Source organism: Styela clava, chromosome 8 (assembly GCF_964204865.1).
Source record: "Styela clava chromosome 8, kaStyClav1.hap1.2, whole genome shotgun sequence".
In the NCBI taxonomy this organism is placed as follows: domain Eukaryota; kingdom Metazoa; phylum Chordata; class Ascidiacea; order Stolidobranchia; family Styelidae; genus Styela; species Styela clava.
In genome coordinates this window covers 6,950,450-6,975,249 of record NC_135257.1, presented here as the reverse complement: position 1 = coordinate 6,975,249, position 24,800 = coordinate 6,950,450, and the positions used below count along the sequence as shown (strand labels likewise).

The window sequence follows — 24,800 nt, the reverse complement described above, 5'->3', positions numbered from 1 at the left end:
CCATGTTATATTACAATATTATTTGGCTGTTGGACAAAAAGTTATCCTATGGATAGTTTTTCAAAATCATTGTTCCTGTTGGCGGTGTGTAAAAATACTCTATTCTTCACAAATAGCAGTCCATTATATTTCATATTTACAGTACCTTAATGATAGAAGAAGTCACTAGGAATCTATTAAATATATTTTTCTTCATGATTACTTCTATGGGACCCGGTATTTGACCCAAAACGTGGCTGATTTTTATAATGGTCATAATGATACAGTCCTCTAACTTTTGGCTGCTTTCTGGTCATATTAGTCAATTGACCCTAATGTCTGTATATTTAATTATGGCTCCCTTGTGTTCTTAAGTTATTGTTGATACTCTCACCACAGGTAAAAGATGACATTGAGTCCTTGCATGAAAAGTTTAAGATTCAATACGTTGCAAGTAAATCTGCTAGAATGTCTCGTGGCTTGGATTTACCACCTGTGTCAGGTTCTATCATATGGGCTCGACAAATTGAACGTCAATTGTCTGCATACATGAGAAGAGTTGAAGATGTCTTAGGGAAAGGTCAGTAGCAATTTAGGAGGATGAAATAAATTCACTATTCTGTATATATTCTGATTTACAAATGCGAAAATATGAAAATACATTTTAAATTGGTCATGTTCAATGGAGAAATTTACATAATTCATTGTAAATTTATAGAGATTCAAATCGATTATGCAGAAAAAATTAAGTTGGAACATTTTATCATTCGATTTACTCTTCCTTACAGTTGACGAATAGAAATTATTTTTGTCTGACTGTGAGATTTACAACGCCCAAAATGACAATTTTTCTAATAAATATATATTTTGAATTATTCTTAGTATCGAAAATTTTCTAGATGGAATATTTTGAATCAAGTCAATATCTGAACTGGTCCTCAGGCTATGGCTGCTAGTAACAAATTTATGTCTATATTTTTCTCTTATGATATTTCTTTTCAAGGATGGGAAAATCATATGGAAGGCCAGAAATTGAAAGCTGATGGAGATAGTTTTCGTAGTAAACTTGATACAAAAGCATTGTTTGAAGATTGGTCACGAAAGGTTGGTGTGTTTTTTTTATGTTTGTTTGTTAAATCGAAGCTTCGTAAGGTTTTAAATTTTCATGATATGATTCATTGTGACTTGTAAGCTTCAAGCTGCCATTTTTTTTTGAAACCACAAATAGTTAATGAGATTATATGCAGTGCTGCATTCCTGTATATTTTATTGGTGTTGGGTTTAAAGCAGGGGTGTGCAACATTGTTATTCGGGGGGCCATATAAGCAACTTCAGGCACCCAGCTTGGCCACACAAAACAATTAGTTTTCCCATTTACACAACGAATTACAATAATAAAGGCAGCAGGCAAAACAGAAAAAGATTTAACGCTACGACAAGAGAAAAAAACATGTATTTTTACCCAAGCGAGCGCCTTTTCAAACATGAATTGTTGGATTATGAATGTATGCTTCAAAAGGAAAATTCTGATTGTTGACTTAATGGCTCGGCACTAAATGGTTTGGCGGGCCAGGTCGTGGCCCATTCCAGCATTTACAAACTGAATAAAATGGATTTTGGCTAGCCTAATCGCTGTGGTATACGTAGAAAATGCTAAAAATAGTAGGATAATATTTTGCATATAAAATTCCACAACAAAAATTTCACCCATGAAACAGGTGTAAAAAGTATAACATTATTCAAAAAAATCAATTGAAAAAACCTATTTTATAGGTGGAATGTCAGATCGAGGATTTATCGAGTAGGAATTTCCCAGTACTGATCATGCTTATTTTACTACTTTTTTACTATAAGGTCACCCAAAGGAATCTGGGTGTCACAGGACACATCTTTGCTATTGATCAAACTCGAGCTCTGCGTCGTGTTCCCGGAGGAGATCCACTCAAACTTTTAAGATTGAAAGTCAATTTCCAGGTGAGATCGAAATATTATGCACTATATATTATCAAAATTCTTGAATGGAGATGTTAAATCATAATTATGTTGTTTTTTGTTACAGAAAGAAATCATTATGCTTGCTAAAGAAGTCAGGAATTTGAAATGGCTTGGATTTAGAGTACCGTTGGCTATTGTCAACAAAGCACATCAGGTTGGTGCATTTTACTATATGATCTTATGATATGTTGATTAACCATAATAGTATACTACGTAAATAAATAATGTCGTGAACGATGGACACCAAGTCTCAGATGGTTTTTATTTTGCGTAGTGATGCAAAGTGGGAACAATACAGAAAGTTCTATATGTCGACTATTTATAACAACCACCATCACATTACTTGGTACTCCCGTAGTGTGTGTACCAGGTCCATGTTAGGTCAGGATTTTATTCCGATTTTCATTATGTTAGTTCTATTACGAGTTCGGTGACTGTCTGTGTTAGCCAAGAGAATATACCCCCTGCCCATAGGCTTCAGTCCCTTTACACAACTTGATGTAAAGTAGGCGAACAAAATCAGTTAGCTCCATATTGGTACACACTCTTCTGGGGCGCCCATCATTTTATATCACCCTGTGTAATCTACCTATGTTGATTATTAAAATAAAAAACTTATCTGAACTGTGGTTCAATGTGTTTTTCACTCGTTTCTTTTGAATTCCTGCCTCGTTCATTTTGTAAAGCTATCGATCCTTAATCTCATTGAACTGGGTCTTAAAAATCAAGCGACATTGTTAGGACTAGGACCAAGCACTTTAATTCGATTTTAATTACATGTATTGTCCTATTCATTTGCTTCCTATTTAATATACTCTCATCGTTCATGCCCCAGTCCCTGTAAGATAGTCTATAAGCTTACTTATATTCTGTATTTTACCAACAGGCTAACCAACTCTACCCATTCGCTATTTCTCTCATGGAATCAGTTCGAACCTATGAAGGTGTTTTGCAAAAGATAGAAGAACGTCCGAACATCATTACTCTGGTTGCAATGCTTCGACGGGATCTACATAATACTATCATTGAAGGTATGGTAAATTCCCAATTCACACTCAAGGGTCTTCATGTTGTATTATTCAAAATAGTATCATCAAAATACTTCATGGTTTTATTCCTATTGTGAATTGTGAATTGAAACAGCAAAATTATCATATGCTTAATTTACAGGATAATTATACACATACAGAATTTTGACAAAATAACACTTTTTTGGCTAAAGTATATTAGCCAACTTGAAACATTGACAAATGATCTGACTATAAAATAACTCCTATAATGATTTTTTAAACAACATGTATTAACGCTTTTTGCTCCAAGAAGGCCTTGCACATACATCCACTGATATCTAAGAATATAATATATCATATTATGATGGGCTACTATTATATGTAAGTATAATACCGCCATAAATGAAAACCAAACCGACACAAGTGCATTTAAATTTTGGGAATATTGACGTATTGTTCGGAGAATTGCCAGCTGTATAATTCCCAATATGCAGATTTTGAACAAAATTTCATGCTTTAAATTCTATGTCATTTTTCAGTGCCTCCAGTTCGAATTCACTTGAAACTGTTTTTGTAATTACTCCCAGATACGACTTGAAAAGCAATAATCTTAGATAAACAGTATACAACTCTGGATATCAAACTATTTATGATTTCTATTCAGGTGTTCAATTGGTCTGGGAATCATATAAGCTTGATCCATATGTGCAAAAGTTTGCCGAACAAGTTTTTGGTTTTCAAGAAAAGATTGACGATCTTATTTCAATTGATGATAGGGTTGCTAACGAAGTACGAAGCTTGGAAACTTGCTCGTATAACCACCAAGTGTTTTCAGAAATTATCGGTGAGTTTCTAAAGATGTCTGGATAAATAAAAATAAAATTATAGGATGGTGTTTTTTTATTTTGTTGTTAGGAGAATAAATTCGGGTGTAATATTTATTGTCATATGGTGAAGTCGAAATATACAATATCTGGTTTACTCACTACATATATCAATGTGTAGCATATACACAAAAACACCTTTAGATTTTGAAAAATTTGTTTGTTACAAGTTTGCAGTTTGGTTTTAACTGCCTAACCTAAATACGAACATAAGGTACTACCCTAAAAGAAATGAGGTATTTATTTGAAAACCCAGACCAAAAAACAGTTACAGGTCCATAATAAAAAAAAAATAAAAATAGTCAATTTCTGAAAAAATTGACATAAGCTACGTTGGTCTTCTGGGGGTGGTACTTTGTATAAAATTAGTTAGCAAGCAGATAAGGATTATATATTACATCGCTTTGTTTCAGGCCGTATCCAAAAGTCTGTGGATGATCTCAATCTTCACTCATACTCAAATCTACCATTTTGGGTGAGAAGACTGGATGAGAAAGTCGAGGAGAAATTGGCTGCCAGATTGGAAGCTGGTCTGCAAGCTTGGTGCCAGGTAGCTTCCCTTCCTGATAACATGAAGTATAACTAAGTTTTGTAATTCCTAAAAAGAACGAGCAAGGCATCAATAGAAATACATTTCAATAAGAAAAGGTTGCTGCATCTCTGAAAGAGGGTACTTTCTCAGTTAGTCTCACTCACAGCCCTATCTAACTATTATTAGCCATATCCTGAAAAAAGAGTCAAATGCCTACAGTATAGTTAGACTTGATTTTGGTTTGAATTCCAGTGCTCAGGATTAGAAACATATTAAACTAGGTACTTGAAGATATCTTCTTCTTGCTATCTGAAGCTAAATAAGACTTCAAGTGTTTTCTTGTAAATTTGTTTTTGGTATAATTTCCAATTTAAAGATTGATTTATAAAAATATACTGCTATGTTATTGTACAATTAGCAATACTTTTTCTTCTGAAATTTCAGGTATTGCTCGGTAAGAAAGACAGCAGGAAAGAAGATTTTGATGAAGCAAAAAATGCGGATGGATCAGGAGACGCAACTGCAAAAACTCAACAGAAACTTGGTGGTGATCCTAAGATTGCTAAACTTGTTTATGAAATGAGAGTCATGAATCAAGTCATCTACATGCATCCTGAACTTAACAGCATGAGAAGGGTAATTTCAACTAAGTGAATTCTAATCAAATAATCAATATTCCTATTTTATGCAGACCAGTGGTTTCCAACCTTTTATGGCTTGTGGCATCCTTCTTTTAGCACTCATGGCTCCCAGTACGTCATTACAGTAGTATTTATACTGTTATTTTTATTGGTATATTTCGAATTCCATTATGTTCAAACAATTCATACTCAACAAAGTGAAAACACCCTGTCAACTAGGGAGAACGAATTTTTTTTGTGAATGAAAGTAAAATCAGTTTTGCGCATAGCATTGGACCCTCCTCTAACTGCTTGGTGGGCCATGGGCCTCCGGTTGGAAACTGCTGATATAGACATTGTTTGCTCTGTCTTATTTGTATACCTTGTTTGTAGCGAAATATGCGAATGAGAGTTGTATAAAAATATATATACATAAATTGTACTGTAATAATGCAATGATCATACCTTTTATAAACTGTTGTCTCCTTTGGAATGAGTGGTGGTTACTTATAGGTAAAATTATAGTGAAAGAAACCAATTTTTGCTCTTGGCTTTCAGGAACTGATCAATGAACTGCAACAATGGCAAGATATCATTCAGCGATTACCAAGGATTCTTAGCAGTCGTTATCAGGTATTTTCAATCTTATGCTTAACAATAATAGAAAATTGTAGTAGTGGGAAAGGATATGCTACAGCATTTTGTAATACTCTGGGTGGGAGGTATATCTTTTATTCACCTTTATTTAAACAGTCTACCTCAAGCATCCCTTTTTGGCTGTTGGCAATACTGAAAAGAGTATAGACTGATAAGAAAGGTGTAGTGGAAAATCAGTATTGGACTACCTGGGCTGGACAGACCGTTTCTTACACCAAACACAAATAAGCCGTAACACTACTTTTTTTTCCACATTACTAAAGAATATTTACAGTATGTACCGGTATATGGTAAAAATCTGTTCTATTTCAAGGCATGTAGTCTAAGCACCCTGTTGCTCAGCTCTTAGGTATTAATAGCATCTTCATTTAATAATAGGTTGGATTGGATATTGGTTTGACTGATGTGGATTTATATTACCGAAAATGCTTGACAAGAATACCAACTGGATCGCTCACTTTACAGAGATGTTATGAAGCCATCGAGAGTCTTTTCACTGATGTAAGTTGAATTATGAACATTTGCGCTAAAGCTCTTCAGGAACCCACCTGCGAACCCATCCTTGATTACATTGCACAGGTTCGAGTCCCATGGGGGACAATTGTGTGCGTGATGATTGCTGGACTCCTTGCCATTTGGGTTAAGCAAAATACCCCCAAAATGACAAAATTCTCCACGGTTAGGAACGCTGACCCCGGTTAAATATGCAATCATGAATCCTTTTCTTTCCATCCTTCTATCATATCCTAAATATCTTTTTAAAAGTTGGTTTAAGAGCTGTTTTTGTTGTACTTTAGGTGACTTCATATGTAAAAGAATGGCTCCAATATCAGAGCCTATGGGATATGCAAGCTGAGTTAATGTACAATAAACTTGGAAATGATATTCAATTATGGCAGGTTGGTGTTACAGTAAATAGATGGTAGAGCAAAATAGGTATTCTCAAATTTTGAGTATATTCTGAAATGCTGCCGGCATAAAATTTTAGCACATATTCTTGTTATGTATGTGACTCTGTTGGTTCTATTTGGTTTGCCTGAGGCTGACCACTGATCAGTAACAGCTATCTTCACCATAAAATGTATGTATCTCTAATATTGATATGATTTTCAAATGACCAACTTTACCAATTTAGTATTCTAGTGATGAGAGGATACATTTCTTCATATCATTAAACTATGATTAAACTGCTGTTCTCTATCCGATATAGATATCGAATGTGTAAATTGTAATTTCATAATATATGTATAAGTGACACGCATTTGGAATCTAACTGCATTGTATTATTTTTAAGAGGCTTTACAATATCTCCATAAACCATATAGATTTATTTTGAAAATTTCAGTATTCATAAGCTTTTCAATAATCATTGCTATTTACCCAGGCTGTAGCTTTCAATGTAAAACACTGATTTCACTTCAAATTTACAATTTGATCAACCGGTCTATAACAGACGTTTTATCGCCATGTACTCAAATTTATAGGCACTTCTGGTTGAAATACGTCGTCGACGTGCTACTTTCGATACTTCGGAGACCAAACGTACATTTGGTCCGATTGTTATTGAGTACGCTAAGGTCCAGTCAAAGGTCAACTTGAAATATGACACATGGCACAAAGAAGTTTTGACTAAGTTTGGACAATTGATTGGACAGGTAACATGTTTTCATTCACAACTCTACCTTCAGAATAGCCAAAAAAATTCAGATAGGCTTATTTTTGAAAGCAAGCATCTCGTTTGTATAATTTGTGTTAAAGTGTTGTTTAATATGTATACGAGGTGACATGTCAAATTCATAATTTAATTTAATTATGAATATACCTAGCAAATAAAATTATTATTCATTCATACTTTGCAGTTTGTTAGTCATTATCTTAAATTAACGGTGGATCTTGGTAAAGTCAAAATCCAAATATATCCCTAAGTGACTCAAGCTAATCAATACCGTAAAATGTTTTGGTCCTATCCGATTTTTGCAATGCACAATATAAAAGAGACATGCATATAAGAATTACTTCAAAGCTAAGTGTGTTCTGCATACAAGCGTAAAAGACAAATTCAATTTGAGATCAAATTGTTGAAATCATTATGTAGAAAATAAAAACGTTAGCAAGAGGATTGCGCAAAATATTTGAATAACAAATAGCAAATAGAATATTGAAATATGGTATTTAACTATTCGAGTATCTGGTAAAATGTGACAGGGAACTTGCACATATCTGAATCAAATGCTGCAAAATTTGTCCACAATTCTTGGCCTTCTCGCTAACAGACAAAAATTTCAAAATTGATTTCTCCCGCCCTTATTAGCAAGTGTTGACACTTTCGTTCTATTTCTTGTTTTAACCTTCTGGAAGTTCTGGCAATACCTACACCAGTAATGGTGTAATAGTATGTTGTACATCTAAAGAAGTCAAGTTGTAATTCCATTATATAAAGAAACCTGCTAATTCAGTGTTATGGTATGATCTGACGATAAAATTGATGGAATGTTATCTTCAGAGCTATAAATAAAAAATATTCATGTTGGTCCTCTTTCCACACTACTTTGAAATCGTATGACATTTGGTAATTGTTGATTTGTCTTGGTCAAATACTCAAATTCTGTATAGAATATGTTATTGTTTACATAGTCATTGTGGTTTGTGGCTTTATATTGTAACATGTGGTATAATCTTATTTTGATTTTCTATTGTTCTTTTGTTGTTTAGGAAATGGGTAAATTCCATGGTCAAATAACTCGATCTCGTACGGAATTGGAACAATCTTCTGTAGATACTTCTAACACATCGGATGCTGTTGCTGTTATCACTAATGTGCAAGCGCTGAAGAGGAATGTGAAAGGCTGGGAAAAACAGGTAGGAAATAGGAATGTGGAAAATGTAATTTTGTACTGATAGATTGAAATTTGGAAATCTATCGATTTTATAGATTCTATGAATTCAATTTTTAGGGAAATTTGCTTAAAACAGAATTGGGCTCACCTGTTTAAAAATAAAGGATGTGCAGAAATAAAGTTACTAGCGACAACTAAACTAAGACTATAACGAATATATATAATAGTTTGAATTAATATATGTAGCATGTGCATGACAGTAATACGTAACAGTAATATCAGTTAGCTTTGGAAAATTTCAATATGCAAATTGTTTTCAATGTTATGCTGAATTTTGTGCGCAAATTTGAACATGGACAAGGTATGCATCTTTGACAATTTGTATTTGTTTGTTTATTGTAGTATCATTCCACTTTTATAACAACCCACCAATCATTTTTGATATTTTATATTCCAAATTTATTTTTGAGGTTTCAATTGTTAATCTTGAAATTTGAAGAGCCCGCTTTAGAGAGGAAAAGTAACCTACATGTTATTCAACTATCTTTTGTATTTCAATGCCATATTCATTGCTCACCAAATTGCCTTCCCAACTTCTGTTGTCATTTATTGACAAATTAACTTGTCGTTGTCACAGGTTGAAATGTATCGTGAAGGTCAACGTCTGCTCGAGAAACATAGATTCCAATTTCCTTCATCCTGGCTTTACATTGATAACATAGAAGGTGAATGGATGGCGTTTACAGATATCATGAAACGCAAGGAAGGAGCTATCCAGACACAAGTAGCAAGCTTGCAAATGAAGATTGTTACTGAAGATAGAGCTGTGGAACAAAGGTAACAAATCTAATTTGTTTTACTCTGTAGTTCAGTACCAAACCTCCCTTTGATCCAACTTTATTGATATACAATTTGATTGCTTCAACAACAGGGTAACCTGGTTGAAAGTTGTTATCATGGTATAGCATCTTCAGCTTGAACCCAGATTAGTCAGATTTTCATGTTTCTCTTGAGGGAACCATTGCGGTTAATCTGTCACAGTTTAACTGTGTAACACTCTGTAATATTATTTGCCACCATGCATCTCTGCCTAGGAAATCCCTCACCTAATTTAATGTTTTTTTCTAAACAGGACCAGTGACCTACTTTCTGACTGGGAACGTGGTAAGCCAGTTGCAGGACATTTACGTCCAGAAGAAGCACTGCGCTCAATCACTATTTTCGAAGGGAAATTCCAACGTCTGCAAGATGACAGAACTAACTTAGTGAAAGCAAAAGAAGCTTTAGAATTGTCTGATGCTGGAATGGTCAGTCCATCTGAAGAAAGAGTACAGGTGAATAATTAAGATTATACTTCTAATCCTTCATGAATTTTTGAAGAACTTGGAAATTTTTTTTTTTAGTTTTTTCAAAGTATTGATGTTGTTGTATACAAATGATTACTTGATCAAAAGCTATTCAAATATCCAAATTTCTTCTGTTTTTTTTTCAGATTGTTGTTTATAGATTATATATTACACCTTGATAGTTCTCTATACTAGTGTCTTTATCATATCATACCCTGAGATTTTTCTGTAGAAATTTGAAACGTCTGCAAATTACATAGTTTTGCTAACACCAGTTGTGCTCCATATATCAACATGAATATACTTGATAGCAATCATGCAGTAATGGAGTCATTCAAATTATTTGTTGGTATCTCACTCAAATTTGATGGCTAAGTTGTATACTTTAAAAACTTTTTAAAACAATTGATAACTGGCCTTGGAGTTATGTTTTGAATGAGGCATGAGCCACCATTTTGTTTCTTTTCTACAATATTTATTATTTGTTTCCCAGGTGGCTGTTGAAGAGATGAAAGATCTTAAAGAAGTTTGGTCTGAATTATCTAAAGTTTGGGATCAAGTCGAACAAATGAAAGATCAACAATGGTTATCAGTTCAACCAAGAAAACTAAGACAAGGATTGGAAGTTTTTGCCGAACAGTTGAAGAAATTTCCTGCTCGTTTGAGACAATATTCTGCATATGAACACATCAGTAACTCCGTAAAAGCCTTCATCAAGGTATATTGCTATTGACCAATTAACTGATCTTTTGCAAATATAATTAATATGAATGACACTGGGAGAAATTTATGAGTACCGGTATATATCGGTATTTCATGTCTAATGCGGGATTCTAAAAATATCCTTATCACCTATCATTCTATAACTAACAGAAAATATGTCAGTTTCCAAGTTATCAACTTTTAAAAAAACTTCAAATACGGTAGTTTCAGACTTTCTACAGTCTGGAAACAGGAACAAAATTAATTTACCAGGTGTTAATAAAATTTAAAATTGTTTGCTTGGAAAAATAGAACTATTCAAAGGTTGTTGCCAGTGCTTGGATTCGAGCCACAGTACATTGTTCTATCTTCTTGTGGGAAAAACATTTCAAAACTAAGCTACGCTAAAATAATGATTTCCTAAATTCTTTCTCTTCTTAGGTTAACTGGATGGTTGTTGAACTGAAAGGATCTGCTGTTAAAGAACGTCATTGGAAACAACTGATGAGACAGTTAAGGGTATCATGGGTTCTCAGTGATTTAACATTGGGCCAAGTCTGGGATGTTGATCTACTGAGAAATGAGAACATCATACGTGACATACTTTCTGTTGCCCAAGGTGAAATGGCTTTGGAACAATACCTAACACAGGTAAGTGTATTTATGACTCCGGTCAGTAAAAAAGGGGGAAAATTTTAGATGACTTCACTAAAGGTTGTTGACAAAAGCATGTGTTAACCCCTATTCTCTATGTAATTTTCTTTTCTTTTCAAGCTTTGTAAAGAGTTAATATTTATCATAATTTTACTAAATTGCTGATATCTGAAGTTTTTTTTTTTCAAAACATTATACAATTTTCAGGTCCGTGAAGAATGGCAAGCTTATGAGCTGGATTTAATCAACTATCAGAATAAATGCAGAATTATTCGAGGATGGGATGATTTATTCAACAAAGTCAAAGATCATATCAATTCCGTATCCGCTATGAAACTCAGTCCTTACTACAAGGTAAACAGATCATTTAGTTACAGTTTAGTTAAGTTATTCTGTAATCGACAGCCGTTTGAAGGGTTCTAACAGGGTGAGGTTGTTTTTCCGACCAGGATAAAAATGCATGTAATCATCAAAGAGTCAGCTTCCGCTAAATTCGCACTTATACGTATAATGTTTACAGTTTTAAAAATACTATATTTTCAATATTCACAATTTAAATATTTCTAATATATCTAGTTTTGAAAATATTTTCATGGCGGAGTTTGAAACTGCCACCACACCTTTGATTATTCTGTGCACGTTAGCATGTTCAATTTCTGTGGGCGATAATTATGTGCGACTGCTGTGTAACCAATGGTCCGTTACAGTTTCAAGTCCATGCATCTGAAACAAATATCTCAAATATCCTATACCCAACACGAACTGGTATCTGGTTGAGAGACTGTGGCTTGCCATTTGATTCGGCACTTTTGTCATCTTTTCTCCCCCATTGGATAAATATAAAGTTCCTTTTCTATTTTTTTTGTAGTCAATTATTTTAATGCAAAAATGTTTATGTGTTTTCCTTACCAGGTTTTTGAAGAAGAAGCCACTTCATGGGAAGAAAAACTTAATCGAATTTCTGCGTTGTTTGATGTTTGGATTGACGTACAGAGGAGATGGGTTTATTTAGAAGGTATATTTACTGGAAGTGCTGACATTCCTCATCTTCTGCCTGTCGAATCACAAAGATTTGCATCAATATCATCTGAGTTTTTACAACTCATGAAAAAGGTATTAGTATATTTGTAACATTAAATGGTGTAATTATGAAACCTCATCGGATTGGGTGTGTTACAGATAATGTTTTTCGCAGATTTAATACCTATTTAATGCCACTAAACTAAAAACATCATGATAGATGATGATGAATCTGAAGTAGTTTGTAATACTATCGATGGTTGTTTTATATCTTTCGTTATTGGCAGGTTGCTCGATCTCCTCTCGTACTGGATGTAATGAACATACCTGGTGTTCAAAGATCATTAGAACGTCTGGCTGATCTTCTTGGGAAAATACAGAAAGCACTTGGTGAATATTTGGAAAGAGAAAGAGCATCGTTTCCAAGGTCTATACAATATTAATATTCTAGACATAGGTTTGCAAAATTTCGTACATATCAAAACTCATTGCAATCCTCCTGATCGAATCAGTCGTTTTATTCTTTACAATATTTTTTATTCTTAATCAAATATTTTTTATAAGAGCAAGATAGGTAATATTTTTCATAATTATTCTTGGGGATAGGAAAGTCTACAAGACGACTTACTGATATGTGGAACCATGGCCTCTTGTCTGGTTATCGATCCTTATCGGTTTAAAAATTTCTAACCAGTTATTAGTCTCAGATGCAATACATGGGCTTCATGGGGGAGGAAGCTAATCGGTGGTTACATGAACCATCCTACGATAAAGAGTTCGGCAATGCTCTTGCATTTTTTATTATATTAATATATAGTTATCCCCCACCGGATTTGAACCCATGCAGGGTAGCCAGAGTTGTTTTAGAAAACGTGACTTTGAACATTCAAATTAAGCCATTAATTCACCAAAAAATTGAAGGTCAAGGTTGAGGTTGTGAGACTAACTAATCTAGTAATTTGTAATGATGGTCATTATTGGTCAATGAGCTTAACCTTTTCTTGCGAAATTATTCATGTCAGATTCTACTTTGTTGGTGATGAAGATCTTCTTGAAATCATTGGAAATTCTAAAAGTATTCCCAAACTACAAAAACACTTCAAGAAAATGTTTGCTGGTATTGCATCTCTTGCATTGACTGATGAGAACATGATTATCACTGGAATTCTATCAAAAGAAGCAGAACAGGTAGGCTTGGTTCGGAGGTAATTTCTCTCATTAAAATTCGTTTATTCAGTCATTTCTAAGACTATTATGGAATCTTATTAGATTTTTCTTATAGGAAACGTATTTGTTGTTGGAAGTTGGAAGTTTTTGCCGAACCATTCATTCTTCTTCTTTTTTATACATTCGTCACTTTCACACTAGTCTACATTTAGCGGTTTGATTTACTTGCGTGATGTAACAAATTTCACTAAATCTAAGAATCTTTTTTCGCTGTTTATAATAATTTAACAAACCTTTTTACTAAACCAGAGTAAGAAATGAATTTTGATAAGGTGTTGCTCAATGAATTAGCATTGTAAAGAAAAATTGTGTTTCATTCGCCTTAATTTTACATCTTATTGTTTTATTGATCTTCCCATTTTTAAGCATCCATCTTTTTCTAGGTTGAATATAAATCACCTGTGTCTCTTGCAAAACATCCCAAGATCAATGAATGGTTAACAAGATTAGAACAAGAAATGAAACAAACACTTGCTAAGTTACTTGCTCAATCTGTTACTGATGTTGCTTCATTCAAGTAAGTTCCTATAAAGAATCGATAAAAACCTAGAACAATCATTGTTTTAGGCATTGCTCCATCTATTATTTCTTTCCTGATTAGATAGCCGATGGTTTATTTAGCCATTGTATATTTTCATCAGCTTTTTCTATTTTTATATCATATGTGGAAATTTGCTATTGGAATAAACTAATATTGATATTTGTATGTCCGAAATGATCATGAAGTTTTTATATGTTGTATTATGATAGAAAAGGATAAACTGAAAATTGCTTTCCATTTACTGGGTAATAGTTTGAATTGCGTAATTGAAGTTTTTGGATTCCTGGTATTTATTATAAACATCCTGAGTTGGAATCTAAAGGTTTAAAATCGCTTATAGGCAAGAACGGGAGTCATAAGTTTTATATTCAAAAATGGAATTTGCTTACTGAGTTTTCAATCTGTTTGTTATCACAGGAATTTGTCAAAATTTTGCCATTCTCAATCTCGCGCCCTGGGATTAAAGCAATTTTTCATTAACTTGAAATTGCATTTTTAAATAACTTCTAGTTGCATGACATTTTTCTCTGGCTTCATAACCTTTGCAATATAATTTATTTATTTACTCAGGGACAAAGAAGTTGATCGTCAACAATATATGGAATGGATGGATAAATATCAGGCACAACTTGTTATCTTATCTGCTCAAATATCATGGTCTGAAAATGTTGAACGTGCATTACAAACTACTGCTGATATGAAAAAACCAGACAACAGTGCTTTGCAAGGTATGTAGGGTAATGAATAGGCCTGTTAACCGGAATATATACAGAGTTAAATATACCCAATTAAACCAGATTTATATTGAAAACTATACTCAAGACAGCAGGGTAATTATGGTCATTGTCATCATTTGCTAGACGATTTTGATAAAGAATGCAATATTAACCTGATTCACTGAATTTTGGTGCAAAGTCATGCAATTAAAGTGATGGTTTTTACCACTCAAAATGCAAATTTCTTTGAATAGCACCTAAATTGTATTTATTTTGTAAAACTCCAAAAAATACTTCTTACCGTATTTTATGGACTTTACGGTGCACTCCGAATCCCTATAAGCCGGCGTGCCAAATGTATGGATCAGGTAGTGCTTAATGCCTACTCTCAAAATCATTACCGGTATTGTTTTTAAAATCGTCACATCTTATAGCTTGATGTGCCTTATGCATGAATAAAAATCCAATCTACACAATTTATTTCCAGTTTGCCTTATAATATGGTGTGGTTGCCTTATGGTCCGCAAAGTACAGTAATCAAAAAATGTATGATCCTGTCAAGATATGTGGAAAAACTATGCTTAATAAGGAAGATTCTAGTTATTTCAAATTCAATAGTTTCCTATTGTCTATTTTTAATATCAGAAATGGTGACAAATTGCATTAAAAAATTTTGACTGAAATTTTGTGAAATATATTCAGAATAATGTACCAAATATAGGCAAAATATAATGGATAGCGTGATACTATCACCCGTTCAACAAAGCAATGTTTTGAATTCTAGGTGTTTTAGTACAAGTTGAGCAAACATTGAATGTACTTGCGGATTCTGTACTTCACGAACAACCTGCTGTTCGACGTCGGAAACTTGAACATTTGATCACTGAACTTGTTCATCAGAGAGATACCACAAGACTTTTAATCAAGGTTGGTAGTGTTTGCTTCCTGTGAGTGTAAGACTTGCAGTTTTTAAATATTGTAGAGTCTAGAATGATCTAGAGCTGACATAGGCAAACTACCGTCCGTGGGCCACATCCGGCCCGTTGGTTAATTCAATCTGGCTCGCCGGTTAATTCAATCTGGCTCGCCGGGTGCTGCCACAACCAAACTAAAACCAAAGTTCGATGTTTTAGCTAAAAATAGCTTTAGGGGTTTGTTGAGATTGTGATTGAATTTAGTTTTGATAAGAGTCACCTTGTTTTCTACTTTTGCTCTTGTAACAATGTAAATATTGTTCATAAAATGTTACTTTAACTTTGTAAGTCACACTTACATGACTTGCCAGTCCGTGCCCGCCTCTGTTCTAGAGTTTTTGTATTGTATTACCGACTTCCGAACTGTGTTTCTTGCATTCAAGTCACTGTCATGGGATTCAATTTTAAAGTCATGTGGAGTTGATCTTTCTAGCAATTTTTAAATCTTTTCTATATAGTGTACAGTATATGATATATTGGCTTTGTATATAATATGATTGGCTTCATTAAATGTGGCTTTTTTGGAGTAACTGGTTTATGCATTCTGGCATTTAATCTGATGTGCGGCATAGCCATAATTCATCGCATTTTCGTGTCAGTATTACACCTGGCTGACAGTATCAATCTTCAAGCAATGGCGATGGATTTTTCAGTGGTTTGGTAGCTGATATGGTGACCAAAGTTTTTAATAAATTTTATTAAATAGAAATAAAATAAAGAAAAGTTTGGATTTCTATACACCTCTTTGACTTGTTTAAAAATTTCATGTACTGTATTTTACTGATCATAATACGCACTTTAAATTTTTTTTCTTAAATCGACCATGCGTCTAATATTTTGATCAGGCAGTGCTTTGTGCTTTATTCTCTACACTCAAAACCAGTACCAGTAGTATTGCTTTATGAACAAACCACCTTTTTATTATCTTCTTGAAAAAATAAATAACCATAAAAAATATCGAGTTTTTTGTTTAATGAGCTTTGTATTGTAATCCGATACTCCTTAAAAACCGTTGCATCTCATAGCCTGCTGCACCTTATGTATGGACAAACCCCCAATCTAAGAAATTTATTAATGGTGCGCCTTATAACCCAGTCTTATGGAGAGTAAAATACGGTATTTATGAGCAACAAATTATAAATTCTTATTAAAGTATCAAATTTAAATATCTTTTTTGATTACAATTTCACAGGAATGCGCAAAAAGTCCTCAAGATTTCTCATGGCTGATGCAGATGAGATTTTACTATGACCCAAAACAATCTGACGTCCTGCAACAACTATCCATACATATGGCAAATGCGAGATTCCAATATGGTTTCGAATATCTCGGAGTCCAAGATAAACTTGTACAAACTCCACTTACTGACAGGTAATTGTAGAATCTCAAGTAGTTTAAAGGAGAGGTGTGCAACCTGCGACCCGTGGGCCAAATGCGGCCTACAAGAAAAAACGTCCGGCCCGCAGAGAAGTGTGCTAATTTTAAATGGTGTGCCAACTAAATGAGTTTTAAATTAGTTTAATCTAATACGTGCGAATAATTCTAATCTCTTTGCGCTGCAAGTGGCTGTGCAAAGTGAACAACGCATGCCATAAGATTTTTGTGACTACAACTACTAGAAAGCTTATGTTAAATAGAGATGCGGCCCGTGGTTTCAACCAGTTATTTGTATTTGGCCGTCCTATATTAAAGGTTGCACACCCCTCAAGTAGAAAATAGAATTATGTTTTGCTTAATTCAAATTTTAAATACTTCGTGAAATGTTGTGTTGAAATTAAAACTAAATTTTGGAAAAAATGGATTTTTGAGTTAATAATTTTTAAAAGGTTTTAGATAAGCAAAAATGTTATTGCTTCATCAATGGTTCTCAAATAATTGTTGTGTTCGATAGGTGTGATTTAGATCTGGGGTGTGCGATCTGTGGCCTAAGGGCCAAATGTAGCCCACAAGGAAAAACCATGGGACCTGCGGAGAAGTGTCAATTTTGAATGGTGTGCGGCCCGATTTCAATTTATTATGCCCTTGTTGTTACAATGCCTAAACAGCTAGATTGTGCGCATGTCATAAGATCAATAACCAAAATTTTTGTGCCTGAAACTACTAGAAAGCCTATGTTAAACAAAGGTGCGGCCCACGGTTTCACCCAGTTATTTCTATCTGGCCCTCCTGTATAAAAGGTTGCACACTCCTGATTTTGATAGATGATATGCTTGAAATGAATTCAAGTATTCATCTTGTTTGTTGTTAGATGCTATTTGACTATGACCCAGGCTCTTGAAGCAAGATTGGGTGGATCTCCCTTCGGACCAGCTGGTACTGGTAAAACAGAAACAGTGAAAGCACTTGGTCATCAAATGGGACGATTTGTGCTGGTATTCAACTGCGATGAAACATTCGATTTCCAAGTACGGTATTCCTTGCCTTGTTTTATCTATGATTTTTGTGGCATGTAAAAATTGGTTTATTTTGTTATTCATTAGAAAAGTGCTAATCATTGCAGTAATGCCCATGAATATTTTCAAGTATGGTAAATCGAATAGAATGTTCAATGTCATAATGTTTAGTAGAGAAATCCACAAATTGTAAATTTATAGAAATTTTTAAATGAAAGTGTTGAACATTGTTCCAAAATCTAGAATTTACTACATTGAATATGCATGGGTTCAATGTCAGGTGGTTATATGAAAGAGAATTTACAGGTTCGTCGAAGTGACTTCACAACCCCCCAGCTGGTTTCATTTTCTCCCAACCACTTCATGCATGTGGAACTTTTGTAAACTGTTAACTCTATGCTCGGCCATAACCAGACAAGAAGATATGATTTTCCATTCTATCAGGTTTCCTTACCCTCACGCAAATAAGAAAATCCTAAGTCCGGTTATATTTTCTATTCAGGCCATGGGAAGAATCTTTGTTGGTTTATGTCAAGTAGGAGCTTGGGGATGTTTCGATGAATTCAATAGATTGGAAGAGAGAATGTTGTCTGCTGTGTCTCAGCAAATTCAACAAATTCAAGAAGCTTTGAAACTTCATTCTGATCCTGCTCGTGATACATCAAAGAGTGTTTGTGTTGAACTGCTTGGAAAACAGGTTAGTTCTGCATTATAGTTTGTCTTCAAAGGCTTATTTTATCATATTATCATATTTATTGATTACCCACATTCGAGCTTTTGCATAGCTCTATTGGATATCCAACATTCTTGACAGTAGTAAAATACATGATGGTATTACTAAGATTTTAGTACAGACTATTATCTGCATATGAGTATCTGGGATTCCGTTTTTGCTAATATAGAATTAAACCCTTAAAATTTATTTGAATTCGGAATAATTGGAGTATTTTCACCAAAATAACAATATATTTTACCTCTGACGAGCTAACACTTTTTTGCTGCTATTCTAATATAAGCGTACATGTATAGTTATTCATTTTTATTTCTTATAATTCTTACCACTTTTTTTCGTAGGTAAAAGTGAGTCCTGAGATGGCAATTTTCATCACAATGAATCCTGGATATGCTGGACGTTCTAACCTACCTGATAACTTGAAGAAATTATTCAGAAGCTTGGCCATGACTAAACCAGACAGACAATTGATTGCCCAAGTTCTATTGTACTCACAGGTAATTTCATGTTAGTAGCTGTCAACTATTAACTTATTACTGAAAGTCTTGATCCTTGATAAACAATTACAGTAGTTCGAAAATGTTTGTAGATTCCCCATCAATGCGAGGAAGTATGAAATTAGCAATATATTGAATAAAAAAAATTTATAAATCACTTGCTAACTTTTTGCTCCCAATTATCGTTCGTGAAAATAATACAAGTTTTCTTATGCGATTTTAATAATATTGATTATTATATTGACATAGTGAGGAAATCAATCCTGGTGTCGCCGCTTTCTTCATTTATTTGTATTGATTTTTATTTAATTTCTGAAACTCTTTGAACTCGCTACACACTCGCTTTTTATCATACAAATCCTGACTGACTTCTTGAAAAAAAAATTTTGCCTCATTGACACTACAAAATCTTTTATGCATGCCTTGTCTTAGTCCTTATAAACAACAGTGACATGAGATATGTCAGACATATTCAACCATACTTCTCTCTCAACATTAATTTTAACATATTTGATCATTATATATCAATTTGATGGCCAGATGAGAAGTAATTTTTGAGAAAATGAACTGATACTTTGCGACACATCCGAAATTATCAGTCTGAGCTAACCCATATATATATTGAGTTTGTTTTAAAATTTGTTACAAACTCATTTTTTTTGTACTATTATATTTAGTTATTTCAATAATACTACTTGCTAAACTACACTGTTTCATATTTTTTACCTTTTATCCGGCAGGGATTCCGTACAGCTGAAAAACTTGCAAGCAAAGTCGTTCCATTCTTCAAACTTTGCGACGAACAACTCAGCAGACAATCTCATTATGATTTTGGACTTCGTGCTCTCAAATATGTCCTGGTTTCTGCTGGTAATGTCAAAAGAGTTCGTATTCAGACGATCAAACAAGAAAAACAAGACAGAGGGGAAACGGTAGATGAAGCTCAAATTGCTGAAAACCTTCCTGAACAAGAAATTTTGATTCAGGTAAAGATGACATTTGACATTTAGTATTGACAGTGTGGCGCATCTTGCTATGATTACAGTCACCTGGCTATTGACGTCATGACCTGTGCTATTGCCAAACTTGTCTTCTAACACAAGCATTACCATGGTTTGCAGGTTTGAATCCTGTGGAGATAAATATGTGCATGAGGATTGTTGGACTCCTCAACGCCATATGCCCTAGGGTGGTTCACATAACCACTTGTCAGTTATGACTTCCTTCACCATTAAGTCTATGCAACTGAAAACAAAAATACCTGGCTAACTAATCCCATACCCGACATGGACTGGTAACCTAACAAGAGGCTGTGATTCGCCATATGATTAAGCCGTCTTAACGGCTTTCCTCTCCCCCGGTATAAATATAAGAAAAATATATGCAAATAATTTTCTCTATGTGCACTGCTGACACTACTTCAAATTTTCCTAAAAGTATTTGACGTTAATTCTAATTTTTTTCAAATTTATTTTGAATATTGTTGCCCATAATTTGATATATGAACACTCTGTATTTATGCCTTTTCTTGCTTGCCTTTACATATATGTCATCTCAATCTATACCAAATCTATGCTATAATACTTATAGGTGATTATAAATGTCCACATCCAAGTCTTATTCTGCCCGTCAATGCTTTGTTTTCAGTTTCACTGGTCTGTTACAAGTGCTGATTGTTTTAGTTCAGTTCATGCTTTGAAAATAATAAAAAACAATTGAAATTTTTCACAGAGTATCATGGAGACTATGCTTCCAAAACTTGTAGCAGAAGATATACCTTTGCTCAACAGTCTGTTGCAAGACGTTTTCCCCAACATTGTGTATAGACATGACAAAATGCAGGCATTGAGAGAGGAAATTAAAAAAGTTTGTGAAGAAGATTATCTTGTCTATGGAGAGAATGAGGAAACAGGTATATAAGTAGTGAGAGGCTGAGAGAGTTTCTTCCGAACAAATTACTGATTCATGTTACAAAAAATATGTTTTGTATACTCTCAAGTTACTGAATTACTATGTTATTTGTCTATTCTACTTCTCTAGAAAAAAAAAAGTAACAATTAAAATTTATGAAATAATATCATATATTGTTATTCTGTGACACTCACTTTTCTAGGCAATTTTTTTGAATGCAGGATCACAGCAGTCAAAAACTCATTTACAGCCATAGCTTTTCAGACCACTCAAATATCTATAACAAAATAGTCTGTGAGAATGGCACTTTGTAGACATTAGTATATTTGAAATCCTTGTGAATGCAAGACCATTGAGATATGAACATTATACTAAAGTCTCTTATCTGTTTTATTGCTATATGGATGACTGGACCTTTCAAGGAGATCGAATTTTACCATTTTATTCCAGGAACTGCCTGGGTCGAAAAAGTCATTCAACTTTATCAAGTATCTCAAATTAATCATGGATTAATGATGGTCGGGCCAAGTGGTTCTGGTAAATCATCTGCATGGCGTGTATTGCTCAAAGCTTTACAGAGATTGGAAGGAACAGAAGGCATCAGTTATGTCATCGATCCAAAAGCCATTAGCAAGGTACATGGTTTCAGAAAACAAAACAAATACTCAAACATTTTGCGCGATTGATGTTCATTAGTATGACAGAATGCTTTCTTTGATTTAGAATCTTTAAAAAATAGAAAAGTTCCAATTTTTTTGTTATATTGAACATAACACATTTATAACGTCATGCAATATTCCGTATTCGAAAATGGAGCTAAGCATTGGTATATGTTTGGCCATTACACCTCTGATTACCCGGTACGAGTTCGGATTTTCGAATTCTGTGGCAAAGAATTGCTTGACTCTTCGCTGGTGATTCATGTAGTACTGGTCTGTTACGGCTTCCTCTACTATCAAATGAGTTTCTGTGCCCAACATGTACTGGTGTCTGGACTAGAGGTCGTTGTTCGCCATAGGATTAAGCTGTCTTATCTGCTTCCTTCTCCCCTACTATAAATGAGGGGATCCTATTCCATCCTGAAAATATATATTTTATTCAACTTTTATTCTCAGGAACAACTGTATGGAAATCTAGATCCCAACACTAGAGAATGGACAGATGGTTTGTTCACTTCCATCCTACGACGTGTCATTGACAATGTTCGTGGAGAACTCGGCAAACGACACTGGGTCATTTTCGATGGTGACGTCGATCCTGAATGGGTTGAAAATCTTAACTCTGTTCTTGATGACAATAAATTACTAACCCTGCCTAATGGTGAAAGATTGGCTTTGCCTACATGCTTCAGAGTCATGTTTGAAGTGCAGGTATGTAGCCTATTATTGATGTGGCTACCCATCATAGAGCCTAACTCTTACCTTCAAGGCACACTATTTTAAGAAGGTCTTTGGGGCAATTAGTTTTGCATATGAATACTTAGTGTGTTCTATTTTTCACATTAATTAAATATGAATACCTCCAATTTTTCTCCCATCTTTAGAAAAAAGATCATCTACTGTGCTTCAACTTCATTTTGTTTAAAATCAATTTTCAAATGCCTTTTTTTTACTATATTTACTTTCTCATTGTTTCAGAATCTCAAATATGCTACCATGGCAACTGTCTCTCGATGTGGTATGATTTGGTTTAGTGAAGATGTTTTGTCAACCGATATGATCTTCAATAATTTCTTACAAAGACTCCGACATATTCCACTTGAAGAAGGAGAAGAAGAATTTGTTGTTGGTGGAAAAGGAAAAACGTCTTCTGCAGGTTGAAAGCCTTTTAATGCCATTTATTTACCCAGAGAGTTTGCCCATTATAAACATCAGGGACACACTTTCCTTAGCCTCACTGATTTCCTTCTCTTGGTCTGCTTAAATCAGGGTCGTCCAACCCGTGGTCAACGGGCCACATGTGGCCCGCGCTGTATTTTCGAAAATAAATTAAAAAAAATTGCGTAAAACTTTTATATTTCAAGTGATGTAGTTAATATAAAGATTTGATACAAAAAATTTGTTCATTTTCCTAAAATGCGCTCTGCTAGCCCTTTCAAACGAGCGATGAGTGCCATTTTGAATCGAAACCAACTGGAAGATATCGATACTTAAATAGTCGCTTACACACTTGGGTCTTCTACTACTCTCTTTAACGTTATCTCATCTGTGAGACAATCTTCTTTTATTTTATCACGTGGTCTCCCGTTCAAATGTAGCACCAACCAAATATTACTTGGTCAAATCTGCTGGGGGCATAAATGATGATTGCCAATGCTGTGTGTTTAGGCGTGGTATGTACATGCATAAAATCCTTGATGTTTTGGCAATGAAGCAAAATACTGATGAGTTGACAACTTTGGATTGCTTTGGTGCTTTGAATCCCCTGTGAGATCACTAACTTCTGACAGTCATATGAAAAATTGGCTTCGCATTGCTACATCGTCCATTTCAGCAAATGTTGAAATTTTGTCAAACTTCACACCAAAATATCTACGCGTAGAAATACCTTTGTTGACTCTACAGTATCTTCATTTTTTTATTGTTCTTATTATTGAGAAAGTTTGATGCGAGGGTTTTGTTTGTTTTTTCATTAACTTTTAGTCAGTGTAGCAAAACTAGAAAATAATTACCATGTTAAGTGGCTCGCGCAATTATTAGTAAACTAAATGTGGCCCGTCGGCCAAAAAGGTTGGCCGACCCTGGCTTAAATCCTATGTAAAACGAATGTGCGAGAGAATTGCTTCCGAGTCATTACGGAGGTGTTTGATCAATAAATCAAGAGATCTGTAGTTAGGAAAGGGTATTTTGAAGGAAATAATAAAAAAAAAATTTTCCCTGTTAATAAAGTAACCTGATTTGTTGAAGTTAGTTACCTGAAGTTAGGAAATTTGTTTTCTCTATCGCAATAATTTTCATCGAATCTACAGAGGAGAAGACATTATCACCATCAATGCGAGTACAGAATGATGCAGCTTCAATTTTACAATCCTTCTTCTCATCTGATGGTTTGATAGTGAGAGTACTGGAATATGCTGAGAAACAGGTAATCCGTTTGTTGTTATTCTGCTGGGAAAAATTTACGATTGCAAACAGCATTCACACCAGTATAAACTTAATATAAAAAAGCACAAAAGTGAGCAGTTAATTGTAGGGAGAGACTCGAGTAGTTATGGTTTTATTATAACTTCTATGCTATATGTGTGGCTAAAGTGGTCGGCTTGATTACGATCTGCAACTGTACCAGGACTCAATCCTGAGTTATAAGTACAAGTCAAGTATAAGTACTCCATAATCAGCATAATAAACGATGAAATAATTTATGAAAAAAACAAATAAAACTGATTATAGAATCAGGAGGGCAAAAAATACTTGAATAAGGTTCAAAGTGCACAGATTTTAGCTCGAAAGGTGTTGTTAAAAGAAGTAGTACGTGTTCGCTCACCCATGTTAGGAGAAATGCACAAACCTCTGGGTTACTACCATCTATCAAAGATTTCTTTTATTTGCATTCTTTCCTCTAATCTGATATTA

The 24,800-nt window shown here is 34.2% G+C and overlaps 1 protein-coding gene across 2 annotated transcripts in view; it reads left to right on the top strand.

Moving 5' to 3' along the window:
* LOC120345961 (cytoplasmic dynein 1 heavy chain 1-like) overlaps positions 1–24,800 on the top strand; it is a 63,009-nt gene that overhangs the window by 8,821 nt on the left and 29,388 nt on the right. For both annotated transcript variants that reach the window (XM_078115409.1, XM_078115408.1), the window contains exons 15-48: positions 379–559; positions 983–1,083; positions 1,834–1,953; positions 2,039–2,128; positions 2,861–3,005; positions 3,649–3,828; positions 4,282–4,418; positions 4,845–5,036; positions 5,579–5,653; positions 6,056–6,178; positions 6,475–6,576; positions 7,162–7,332; positions 8,390–8,536; positions 9,152–9,351; positions 9,647–9,848; positions 10,354–10,578; positions 11,004–11,213; positions 11,424–11,570; positions 12,129–12,329; positions 12,524–12,663; positions 13,259–13,424; positions 13,847–13,980; positions 14,575–14,732; positions 15,505–15,647; positions 16,887–17,065; positions 17,943–18,099; positions 18,590–18,784; positions 19,162–19,317; positions 20,058–20,303; positions 21,049–21,229; positions 21,679–21,863; positions 22,344–22,598; positions 22,866–23,043; positions 24,197–24,312. In XM_078115409.1, the coding sequence (XP_077971535.1) occupies positions 379–559; positions 983–1,083; positions 1,834–1,953; positions 2,039–2,128; positions 2,861–3,005; positions 3,649–3,828; positions 4,282–4,418; positions 4,845–5,036; positions 5,579–5,653; positions 6,056–6,178; positions 6,475–6,576; positions 7,162–7,332; positions 8,390–8,536; positions 9,152–9,351; positions 9,647–9,848; positions 10,354–10,578; positions 11,004–11,213; positions 11,424–11,570; positions 12,129–12,329; positions 12,524–12,663; positions 13,259–13,424; positions 13,847–13,980; positions 14,575–14,732; positions 15,505–15,647; positions 16,887–17,065; positions 17,943–18,099; positions 18,590–18,784; positions 19,162–19,317; positions 20,058–20,303; positions 21,049–21,229; positions 21,679–21,863; positions 22,344–22,598; positions 22,866–23,043; positions 24,197–24,312 (5,538 nt within the window). The remainder of the gene's footprint in view (positions 1–378; positions 560–982; positions 1,084–1,833; positions 1,954–2,038; positions 2,129–2,860; positions 3,006–3,648; positions 3,829–4,281; positions 4,419–4,844; positions 5,037–5,578; positions 5,654–6,055; positions 6,179–6,474; positions 6,577–7,161; positions 7,333–8,389; positions 8,537–9,151; positions 9,352–9,646; positions 9,849–10,353; positions 10,579–11,003; positions 11,214–11,423; positions 11,571–12,128; positions 12,330–12,523; positions 12,664–13,258; positions 13,425–13,846; positions 13,981–14,574; positions 14,733–15,504; positions 15,648–16,886; positions 17,066–17,942; positions 18,100–18,589; positions 18,785–19,161; positions 19,318–20,057; positions 20,304–21,048; positions 21,230–21,678; positions 21,864–22,343; positions 22,599–22,865; positions 23,044–24,196; positions 24,313–24,800) is intronic.